General features: G+C 36.6%; 1 protein-coding gene across 4 annotated transcripts; it reads right to left on the bottom strand.

Moving 5' to 3' along the window:
* Positions 1 to 2576: 2576 nt before the first annotated feature.
* LOC111337422 (uncharacterized) lies at positions 2577 to 11807 on the bottom strand. 4 transcript variants are annotated; one of them, XM_088740169.1, is made up of 9 exons: positions 11693 to 11807; positions 11555 to 11589; positions 10860 to 10945; positions 7866 to 7938; positions 6732 to 7221; positions 5355 to 6038; positions 4649 to 4884; positions 3791 to 3913; positions 2577 to 3062 (listed from the first exon to the last, which is right to left on the bottom strand). In XM_088740169.1, the coding sequence occupies exons 1-9, from the start codon at positions 11757 to 11759 to the stop codon at positions 3045 to 3047; spliced, it is 1812 nt and encodes a 603-aa protein (XP_088596295.1). In that variant the 5' UTR covers positions 11760 to 11807; the 3' UTR covers positions 2577 to 3044. The 4 variants fall into 4 exon arrangements, with proteins under 4 accessions (XP_088596295.1, XP_088596294.1, XP_022799448.1 ...); XM_088740168.1 differs by having other exon boundaries at positions 2577 to 3065; XM_022943713.2 differs by having other exon boundaries at positions 5355 to 6017; positions 11693 to 11805.
* Between the last annotated feature and the right edge of the window lie 326 nt (positions 11808 to 12133).

Raw genomic sequence — 12133 nt, forward strand, 5'->3', positions numbered from 1 at the left:
AACACTTTTTACTCAGTGTATTTGGTTTATAACTAAGCAATATCTGACAAATGATGTATTTCCTTCTTCTCACCACTTCAGTGTTTGATAATGTAAAGATATTGAAGGAAGAATTTACTTATTGCTAACATCTGGGAGTGAAAGAGTTTAGTATGAAATGTGTGAGAGCTATTTCATGGTATCAGTTGTATTTCAAGTTTTCACTTGCTTCTTTTTCTATGGTTATCTGTCCACAATATGTCCAAGTGCATCTCCTTTACTTGAGTAAACTCTTAACCCTGTACACTCAATATGCATACCTTCTTATAGGAAATTAACATGCACTTTATTAACAATGCATTAATTTAATATATTGTAAGAAATAGACAACTTTTTTGAGAGACATGTTTCGGCATGCATATGCCATCTTCAATCAATGAGTAACAGAACGTGAGTAATTATATAACAGACAAGTAGATAAATAAAATATTTACAGTATGATGTAATACAAAAGCGGGTACTAATTACGTGACACCAAACATCAAAGGTGTGTACTAAAACGCTAGAAAAGTGTTATAATGCAGTAATTGTTAAGTTCAGGTTTGATCTTATTTATATGAAAGCTTCTTTGAGTTTTAAATCAATTGAGTTGTTAGCAGAATCCAGAATACTAAAGCAAGAAAGGGAGTATTTGTCAAGTTCTTACAAGAAGGAGATGTTGCATAAATAGCATTTATCGCTATTGCATAAATAGCGCTCTCTACTGCGAGGATCTATAACCGCAGTTCAAAATATATGAACTTTCATATATTCATTGTATCTGATTTATCATCACGGGTTTATTACGAATCAACTGAATGGCCTGCTTCCAGTTGGCTTGTAGAGCACTGCACTAGTATCGCAGAGGTCAGTGGTTCGAATCCCGTACAGGCCTGATTTTTTTCAGGTCTGATTTTCGCTATTGCATAAATAGCGCTCTCTACTGCGAGGATCGTGCATCATACGTAAGATGTGTTGAAATGCTTAAAAATATGCGAGTTTTTCTCGCTTTCTGTGTGCCCCTTTATCCTAGTAGAGAAGTGGCGACCTACCATGGATTTTAGAGCATCAGGAGTACGATCTTTAACACAAAACATGTTTTTAATTTTAAAAGAAGTGAAAACTAGTTGATATTTAGGTCCGATTTACAAAAGCGCTGAGCGAGTTGTAGGAGTTTGAGGTTTGCTATTTTAGAATAATAGCCGACAAAAGGGAATTTAAAGTAACGTGTGTTATTGTCATCAATGTTCCGGCTATTTTGAGAGGAGGACCCGTCAAGATACCGCTTGAAAGTTCTTTCAATAATATGCGAAGGAAAAGAATTACGTTTTAAAGTGTCGGAAAGTTTCTTAAGATCGTTTTGAAGGCCGGAAGAGGTGTTGTTAACATATCTTAATTAATGTCGATGTAAATTTAATGCACGCTATTTTACAACACTGTTATTTTAAAGCACCTTTATTTCCTAAAAGCTAACTATTGTAAATGCTTCTTTTTCTCCATGAGACATGTGTATGTTGAGATTTTGTAAGTGCTGCAAGTTTGTGTTACTGCAACAAACTGCAGTTGGGTTTCTGTCAATCAAAGGAGTGAGCAGCTCTTGGTGATTTCACGGAGGCTTTGAAAGATCTTTTGAATCATTAGGGTCAAGTTAAGCTTCAAAACTAAATTTTAACTAAAACTTAGAAATATCTGTGGAGTTTTCTTGGAAGGTTTTTTTGACAGGCCAAAACTCAGTTTGGTGTTCAAAAAATGTAAAGTATGAGTTTGCAGAATTTTGAAAATCGCAGTAGATAAAGCAAGATGCTTCTCAAAAAATTTGTGTTAATTTAATGCATGTAAACCTAATTTTTGAAAAATTCGCATGAATTTAGTGTAACGTAAATTTTCTTCATGTTGTCAACATCCATTGTTAATTTCCTATGATAAAGTATTCTCCATACTGTTCTCTAGACACTGCCATGGTACTGAGAGCAGTGGTTCTAGGGAAGGGGCATGCCCCCCTTATTTTAGGTAAAAAAAAATTGCAGGAAGAAAAGATGGCACACACACACACACACCCCTCCCCCTCCCTCAAGGTCTGGATCTGTCACTGACGAACAAAGAGAATTTGTTTAACAATCATAAGCTTTTTCATTTGAAAATAATTTCCTTCATCCTCCTGATTTTAATGTTTAATTCAGAAGTGTTACTGTAAGGAGAAATAAGATGCCAATCACTGTTCAATCTTGTTCTCAGGGTCTCTCATCTTCCTGCCCCCTGAAAGATGAGAGACCCTGGGAATGAGGGCGGTCATTATTTGGAATTGAAAGGTAAAGAAAACATGCGAAGTATGTTATGATCAGTACCCAATAAATTAATTAAATAAATACAAAATTACTTTTATACCTAACTACATCAAGTTATGTGACAGAACTCTGGACAAGCAAAATGAATGTTTTTTTTTTTAAATATATAATAAAGGTACTAAGGGTGACTGAATTATGAATGAATGAATTTGATCACCAACTTCAATTGATGTGTTTGTGTTGCCTTGAGTGTTCTTCCGAACGAGTTTGGGGTTCAAAACAAAACAATTCTTAATTTAATGAAACAACAAGCTACACCAGTACGACAAATCAACAGGGTGGTCTCTTTGACCCCATGATCAGACTAGTTCCCAGTTCTTCTAAACATTAAGAGCATTAATAAAATTAATTTCTAAAATTGGAAAAAACTTTAAATATAATTTAATATTTTATGAAATGGTCATTCACCATCACAGTACCAGTACTTGCCTGACTGAGTTAATAAATGTGATGGTACCAAAAACTTAGCCCTGTTTTTTTGGTTGTAGTTGTTTTTGTTCATATTCAGTAGCAGAGAAGAAATTCTTTGGAGGTGAACTTTGCACTCTAACATTTCGTGATTCCCCTTTCTTGACTGTACAACAGAATTTCAAAATTGAGAAGTCATCCCTCAATGAACAACAAACTTGCACACCATGGCTTTGCCATAAGTTATTGTGAGTTGGAGTAGGCTTGTGATCATTATCTTTGCTGTGAACTCTGCTAGAAATAAAGAGGAAATAAAACCTGTTAAGTCTAATTGAACTCTATTACAAAAAATGTACATAGTAAGGAATTGTACATGTCCTTTCCCCTGTATATCCCCACACTTCTGATTGGTCAAGTAAAGTAAAACAACACTCTTAATTGTTTGATCCTAAGAGTGACTAGCATCTAATTTCTCCTTACAATATCACACCAGAATCACACATCAAGGTCATGGGAATGAAGAAAACAATCACCAACTAAAGATGCTTGTGATTGTTAAACAAATTCTCCTTGTCAGCACCTTAGGAAATGTACAGAGAACAGTATGGAGAATATGCATACTAGCTGATCTTAATGTGTAGAGAGTTAGGAGTTTGCACCTCAGGAAATGAATAAAGAACAGTGTAGGGAATATGCATACTAATGTAAGGGTGTAAAAGCTTAACTAATCACATACCAGTACCAAACTAAAATTAGCCCTATCTTGGTTACCCTGCATTCTCTCATCCTTTTGGCAGTTTGCTCGTTTTCACCTAAAAGGTAGACCAATCATATACCAAACTAAAACCAGCCCTATCTTGGTTACCCTGTGTTCTCCCATCCTTTTGGCAGTTCACTCGTTTTCACTTTAAGTTCTTATTGGCTATTTGTGATCATTTTCTTTATTTTAATTAGATTTAGTAATTGTTCTAGAGTTGGTTTTCTTTCTGTGTGTTTCTATTTGTTAATCTCTGACTTACCTTTCTTTGTCTAAAGTAATAGAAGACAATGTTCACAATGAATGGCCACAGGACAAGGAACATCAAAGGCTTTGATGGAATGTAAGATTTCCACCATGGCTGCTCAGATCTAGCAACTAAATCCTGACCGAGGAATAAACACAGATTAATAATTTAATAGTTATAAAAATTAAACAATACAATGGACCTTTAGTAGTACTACTAAATTGACAATACAAGGGTCACAATGATAAGAAACAAAAATTCCTTCCCTTTGTTTCTGCCATATTTTGTCAACTGAAAGTATATTCTTGACAATTTATTGATGCACAGGAAAGAATCACGTGGGAATAACATTCTGAGCTTTTTCAATGCATTACTGATATCCTTAAACCCTATACAATAGCTGATAGTTATAAATGAATTTTGAGCTAAAATCTTCATAAACTTGTTTGATTTCCTTTCATAGGTTTAAGTCTAACATTGAAATTATTTGAAATTTATTTTCATTGAAACTTTACAGGATCCAACAAAATTTCAAGGATCATGGCTTCAGTTAAGTCTTCCCCCTTCACACCTTGTTACATCAGTAGGCACATTCTCCACATTTTTCTCCATACATCTCCTAGGTTACTGAACAGGAAAATTTGTTCAACAGTCAAGAGTTGCTTTTATTAGTTGGTGATCATTTCCTCTATTCTCGTGACCTTCCTATTTGATTCTGGGTTGATTTTGTTGGGAAAAATTAGATAACAGTCAGTCTTAGGGAGTGAGGGATTAAGACATCCTAGGACATATAAGTATTAATTGAGGCTTTTATAAGGCAGAAAGCAAAATAATAATAACATAAAACTGATTTTATCGAATGTAAAAACCAACCTGTCTAGACAAGACTGCTTCCTCCATGGTGTTAAGTCTCCTCAGCACACTTTTCATGTCCTGATGAAGCCTTTCAAGAGCTTGTAGGATCCTTTCGTTGATTTCATCCCTGTCACCTGCCGAGTCATAGTCTGGGCCACTTGTATGATCACTTGTCAATTCATCCTCACTGTCACTGTCACTCCTTCGTCTGTGCCGCCTTGATGGATGACTTACTCCACTCCCAGAGCTGGAACCTTGTGGATTCATAAACAAGTAGAGTTGAATTATAATAAATTATTTAATGTGTTTATATAAGAAGAAAGCAAATATATTGTCAAAAGCACAGTCAATAAACTCCCAGTAACTCAAAACCTACATCCAGCACTCTACAGAAGCCCTAGAGGCCAGGGTTTTCACCTGTGACTTGTTTCTCGAGTGCAAGGAAAAAAAAACAGTGAAATATCCGTCTTGATATAAAATAAACTTTGTTTTAATTTGTAATTTTTGTTTTCCTTTGAGTCATTTTTATGTTTGTCCCATATAGCTCACACTCCCAACGACTCACACCTTGTTTTATTTTCCCTGAAAATTTCAAATCATCAAAAGTCAACTAAGGTAATTATAACAAGTAACAGCAAGTTGAACTTACCAGTACACAATAATGCTGGGTGGAAAAACAGGTCACTTCCACCTTTAAACCCTAGAATCATAGAATCACCATTACCTTCCTTGGTTCTGGTTCCTTGTGACTGCCTTGTCCGCCCTCCATGACCACGCCCAGATGGCTGTTGGGAAGCATCACCTCCGCCGCATTCTCTCACAGAATAATGTGACTTAAGGATTCCTGATGGATTTTTGGGTGCTTGATCAAAAGGTTGAAATGACTCATACTCTTGTCCAACTGCACTGGTTTGACCAAGTCCATTCTCCAGAACAGGAGAGACTTCAGAAACGCATTCCTCAGCAGTGACTGAGGGCTCAACCCGAGACGAGTCTGAATTAACCACAGTAGCTGTACTGGATTCAGTATCATCCATGGCAAAAGTCACATGTTTAGCAAATGGTGTACTTGTTAAAAGCTCCAAATCTCCAAATCTCAAAGCTCCACTCTCTAAATCTGAATTTTCAGATTCTGACATTGTCGAACTTGTGGCATGTTCAGGGGACCCATTGGGACTCTTACTCTTTGTCAAATCAACCCTTTTGAATGCATCATCAAGATCTGGCAGTTCGCTTTCCACATGATTTCCATTTTGTAATTCTTGTAGATGCTCAGGATCTAAGGAGTCGCAAAATTCATCCTCTTCACTTTCATCACTGGTCAGAACAACTCCACTCTTTCCTTTTGGTCTTGTTGGCTCAGTATCACTTGGTCTCAAAGGTGGAACTGCAATATTATAATTGCACACTTGATATCAGGATGTTGTATAAATAAAAGAGAAAGAACCAGCATATACTAAGCATGTATCTGGATCTGACATCTTTCATGCATGGGTTGTAGTTCACCACAAAGTAGGGTAAAGTCTGTTATAAAAGAGCCAAGTGGACCATCAGGCTAGTGCTTAACTCCAGTTTCTGTAGCATGAAGCGACTAAGGGTATTTCTACCCCCCCCGGATGGGATGCTAGTCTATCGCAGGTTTACCCCCCAGTATTAAATTCGCTGGTACCCATTTAAACACCTGGGTGAAGAGAGGCACTGTGAGAGTAAAGTGTCTTTCCTAAGAACACAACACAATATCCCCGGCTAGGGCTCAATTAAACCCAAGACGCTTGATCCAGAGTCGCGCGCACTAACCATGAGGCCACTGCATCTCCCTTACAACAAAGTTCAGTTCAAAATTATACCATTGAAACTGGTTTGATTCCTAGTTCTGTGGTTAGAGAACAGATAATAAACTGATTTTTCTTTTACTGATATTAAACAACTAATGGACGAGGTCGAACTTTAAGTCAAAATGCATATTTATCCACTAAATGTTAACCTGAATATCGTAGATACGCTCTGGCTCAATTATGTCACAAAGAACCATTATTTTCCTTTTAATAAAGCTGTAAAGCTGCTCAGAGAAAACATCTTTCACACATTCACAGGTACGTACCTTCAAACATTCCATTTTGAATTCCACTATCATTATCATCATTTTCATCTTCTTCATCACATTCCTTTAATTCATCCGAAGATATAATAAGCACCGGATTCACTGCTTTTGAAAACTGCAGTCTCCGCTTTAAATCCATGCTTGCTTTCTTACTGATTTCTAAACTATCCCTGTGAGGAAATTGCGATTCCATATCCATGCTATCTTTGTGAGGGAATCCATTTACCCCACAAGGAAACTCTTCACATGTCCCATTTACCTTGTGTGTATTGCCATAACCATTCAGAACATTTTTATCCTGCAGCGTATGATGTGAATTTGATTTTAATTTTCCTTTTGCTTTGATCTTTTCTGGAACATTTTCTTTCTCAAAGATTTTAAGAATTGCTGGAGGTTTCTCCTCTTGGCCTTCATACACTGCTTGGTAAAAAGTCTTCAGCACTTCACTAAAATCTGCTGCCTCTTCACTTTCTGGTAAGTTTTCCATTACCTAAGAAAACATGTAACAAAACAAGTATTTCATTATACATTTGGGAATACATCATCAGCCAAGGGTAATAAGCCATGTTAAACAGGTAACTATTGATAACTACTGATAAATATATATATATATTATTAACCAAGCGCGAGGGCCGTACTAGGAGAATATCGGCTTGAGGTCTTGACAGTACGGATCACGTGCAGCGAGGTCCGTACAAAAAAGACCAAGGGCCGATATTCTTCCAGTACGGTCCCGAGCAAGCTAGGTTAATAAGAGATTTATTATATGAGTGAAGTTCAAAGGGACACAAGTGCGGTATCATTCGGGACCATTCGGGACAGTGCCCGGTCCAATACTGAGAGAATATTGACCGGCAATAGAGCATTTTGATTGGTTGATTTTAGTTGTTGGCCCTCTGACTGCCCGAGTCATGTAATAAATTGTAATCTCACAGGCAAGGCTAACCCTGGAAAGGACTCTTATCAGAAATAGCCACAGATCAGGCTATCAATATTTTGTACCACTGCATTCAAACATTTACTGATACAGACACAAGAGACAGTTCTTTAGTGACTACAATGAATAAAAGCCAAGTATCATGGGGAACTTTTCCCTGGTGAGGAGCAAAGAACCTGTTTGAAAACCATTATTACCTGTTTTAGTTCACAGACATAGGATTCCATAGCCTCTTGCTTTGACATCTTACCCAAGCCATGCCATGCCTCCCTGTAAAAGAGAGTCAAAGTACAAATCTGTTTGGAGAGTTCATCATTTTTATCACTTGAGTATTCACCAATGGAATGAAATCTTTCAAATCTTGGAAACAAATGAGAAATTCTTGTGCATAATTATCATTCTGATTTTACTCAAAAACACTTTTGTTATTTTGCCTTGAGTGGTGGCAGACTGAAGTAAGTGATTGGTTTAAGTATTCTACCACCTTGAAATCACACATCAACTTGTATCATTGGCATGCTCTGATTGGCTAATAGGTATGTTTAAATGAAGGCATTTTAAATTAACATTACATTGCAATCTGATTAAATCTTCAGGACTATTTCATTACTAATTCATACTTACTTATCATCTTTTTTATAATTTACAAAAATTATTTTAAGGAGGCTCGAAATGGTTTTCCACAATTAACAGCAAGACTGCCAATCAGTAAAAGATATCAGGACTGTCAAACTTATCATCAGGATAATGACTTGACATATGCATAACACTATGTTAGGGCAATCTTTTAAGGAGTTCGTCAGGCATTATCTGTTGCCATGGCAACAGTACAGTAGTGCTAAAAGACCCTCTAAAACTCAGTTTTTGAAAGATATCTCAAAAACCAAGTCGGTGACCTAGTTTTTTTGTTAATTTTCTAAAACATCATCACATTCTCTACATGTATACGTGATATTAAAAAAAACTATCTAGTAGAACTTGAATTATTTAGGAAAATGCTGTTTTAAAATGTAGAAAAATTTCCACAAGATAAATTTTTTTAAAATTTTCTTCAGGAACACGTAATGATGAAATTAATTTGTACACAAAAAATCAGGGTAGGTCACCAAACTAATTTTCGAGATGTTAGTTCATCAACTTAGCAAGCTTTATTTCTGGTTTTTGCAATTTTAGCTCACACTTTTATATCGGTCACACATTTTAAACGATACTGCTGACTCAAGGGCTCACTTTCGCGAAGACGAGTCCGTGTCCGCGTGATTAATTGACGGATGCCCTCAGCGCGTTAAAAATCATTCATCCTGAAGATGGATTTACATTGTTTTGTGATTTTACACATTCCTGAAAAGTGAGTCATCATTTGAGACCCAGACTGCTTACCGTTACGACAGTTGGAAATGAACTCCGGAGAGAAACTCCGTAGAGAGTTCTCTAGAGGAACTGAATTCGATATATGATGACAAGTTGATTTGGCAGATGCTGCCTACGCCAGTACTCCATTGAGGGTGTTAAATGTTGAGTTTCTCGTACAGAGATTGTAGTGTAACATGAGACAAACCAGCATCTGCCAGCTTCTGGACCATGTTTGCGAAAGATGAAGCTTTCCATCGAACGTCTGGATGGTATCTTATCGCTGTTCCGAGCTGAGAAGATGGCTTGATTGAAGGCCTCATTTGACGATGCACATTTACCATGATTGACCGATATAATTGTTCATGTGCAATTTGAAGTGGAAGAGTGAAAACAATTTGGAGTGAAAAGAATTTGCTTTGACGTCTTCCAGATTGTCACGAGCCTCAAACCCAGCGGAAATTAGGGTTTCATATACATCAGCAATTTGTTGGTCGTCACAGATTTCGCGAATTTCTATAATTTTTGAGGTACTAGAGGTATGAACAAGCCTTGGCTTAAATTTTCTTTTTTTCTCTTTGCCACTGTCATAACCATGAACTTTCATTATTCCGTTTAATTGAAAAACAAAACAAATTTTGCAGTCCTTTCTTAACAAATAGGAGTTTGCATTTTCGAAGTTGTAATTTGCAGTTTATCAAGGGAAATATCAACAATCTTTCTCACAAGTTAAAGATGAATATTTTATTTTAATTTTACCATCTGTGGTTGAATTAGAATTAAAGTCTCACCCACATTTTTACGATTTCTTGTTTACTGAAAATTATGTTTATTTTTATGGCAACATTTACACTTCTCCATTTCCATTAATAAAACTGTCAATGTTTACAATCCTGGATCCAACAATGATTTCATTTTCCTTTTCATCTTCCAGTGACTTGTTTAGGAAAGTTTTCGGTCATTTCATTTTATTGGGAATCAAATTCAATGCGAAACAAATCGTGGCACTCAGAGGTATCCACTTAAATTTTTCGCGGAACAAGTAAGATCTACCGAGTACCGAATGCACTTGACGCGACTTTATTGATGGGGTGTCGACTTCACCATCCTCCTTTCGCTCATTAAATAAAATTTTTTTGACCACTTTCGGCAAGAATCCTGCCATCCAAACATTTTCCTACCTGCTTTCAAGAAGTAAACTTTCCATTTTTGTTTCTTAAACAACCACTTCTGCTGGAAACAATAGAGGTGCCGGAAATTTTGAAATGCTCATGGCAGCCATGTTTGTTTACAACTCGCCCAAGGATCTGATCGCGCGCGCTATTGCTTATTTCTCTCGCGAGTAATTAGCCTGCGTGTATCTTGGAATCCATTCTCCGTGCAGTCAAAAAAAACCCTTTTGAGCCTCCTTAACTATAGATATAATTCCTGTTACAGTAACAGTAGAAACCCACAAGCTAGTGCTGGGTTCACTCAAGCCCCCCAGTAACACAATGAATAACATGAAAGCATATCAAAAATAACTAAATTAACACTGCATCACAATTTGTTTAAATCTACATGCATAATTATATATCACAACATAGTTTTACTTAACAAATATAATTACAGTAAAATTGATTTATCTATCCCTTCAGAAAAGATTAAAAAAAAAACAGGAACAAAATTCAATATATAGTTGGGAACAAAGAGTTCTTCCTGCCAGACAAGCAAAAGCCCTGTTCCAGCCTCATTGCTTGCAATTATGCTGGATTTCAGAACGTTTGTTTTTCCTGCCTCCCCCCCCCCCCCACCCCCATAACACTCAAGAATGACCAGCACTGCTATAGGTGTGAAATTACCATTTTGCTTTGTTCACAAATTCCCAAATTCCAGGCTTTGATTCAAAACATTGTCCCTCCTTAGCTTGCTTGTAAAGTGCATAAAACTAAAAGTGAAAAATAAATAAATAAATATAAATAAATTAACAAATAAACAAGATCAGTTCGTAGTCAAAATCTGTCATGTGCAATCTTGTAGAAATCATTATTGTCGACAAGGAAACACCTTTTAGCCTTAAAGTGGACAGTGAGTGATAAGATCAATGAACGTACATAAAAGATGTACGTTTACTTCTAAAACTAACGAATTTATTCTGCTTCACACGTACTTGCCGCCATTCATTTTGCAGAAAAATCGTCGATTAAGTCGTAAAATTAAAGAAGTACGCAATATTTTCACCATTTAAAGTCATCAGCTCCAAACTCAACACCAAATGTGAATAAATTACGAAATCTTTCGAAGACTTCAGACGTATGTTAGGACGTGCTACCTTGAAACAAACACCTTATCCATGAATTAACATTTTCTCATAGAATAGCCATAAACATATTTTTCGACGATCAGTTGCTTCATGATCATGACCAGGAGTTTTAGCTACGAAAGGCTATCAATATATTTCATCATCACAAAAAAAACCCAGCTTTGTTCGATCTACACGCCAAAAAGAAGTCGCAAATGGACTTTAGTCCCCCTTCACTAATAATGTATATTGTACCTTCAACATCGTTTCGTAAGATGGCTTGTAAGAACCTGTAATATAAAACAGAACATGGACGTTATGGAGAAAAAAACAGTTTTTGTAGTGAACGACTCGTCCTCTTTCAGAAAATTTTTCTAGAAAGCCTGTTGATACCTTTTTTTGGCATTGATCGCACCACATTTACTGCCGCGTCGAATCTTGTTTCGACACAGTCCGCCATGTTTACGGTCAGGGAAAGTGTCACGTGACGTGGTAACAAGTGACCTCATGAAGACGTGAAAATTACTTCTTTAGTGAGACAAGTTAAATTTCTTACAAGCTAATGATTTTTCAACTCACTTCTGTTGATCTAAGAAGAAAGTGGGTGGACAACAACGTTTGTGAATTTATGAAGAAGCTGTTTAGAAAGGAAAGGGCAAATTTCTGAACGCTTGAATTAAAAATGGATAATACATGCTTGAGACATACTCAACCGCCCTACGGTTAGCTCAATGTATAGAGCGCTGGACTGTTGGGCGGGAGGTCGAGGGCTCGAGCCCCGGCTGGACCAACACTCAGGGTCTTAAAATAATTGAGAAAAGGAGCAAATGCTGC

The sequence above is a fragment of the Stylophora pistillata genome, chromosome 12 (genome assembly GCF_964205215.1).
Source record: "Stylophora pistillata chromosome 12, jaStyPist1.2, whole genome shotgun sequence".
Lineage (NCBI taxonomy): Eukaryota > Metazoa > Cnidaria > Anthozoa > Scleractinia > Pocilloporidae > Stylophora > Stylophora pistillata.

Excerpts from the sequence above, each read along its gene's own strand:
- LOC111337422 (XM_088740168.1), bottom strand. The coding sequence starts at position 11,759 with ATGGCGGACTGTGTCGAAACAAGATTCGACGCGGCAGTAAATGTGGTG. Across the intron at positions 3,914-4,648 it reads AAGCAGTCTTGTCTAGACAG|GATTTAGTTGCTAGATCTGA; the intron begins GTTGGTTTTTAC and ends TTCCTCGGTCAG. Across the intron at positions 3,066-3,790 it reads ATTACTTTAGACAAAGAAAG|CAGAGTTCACAGCAAAGATA; the intron begins GTAAGTCAGAGA and ends CTTTATTTCTAG.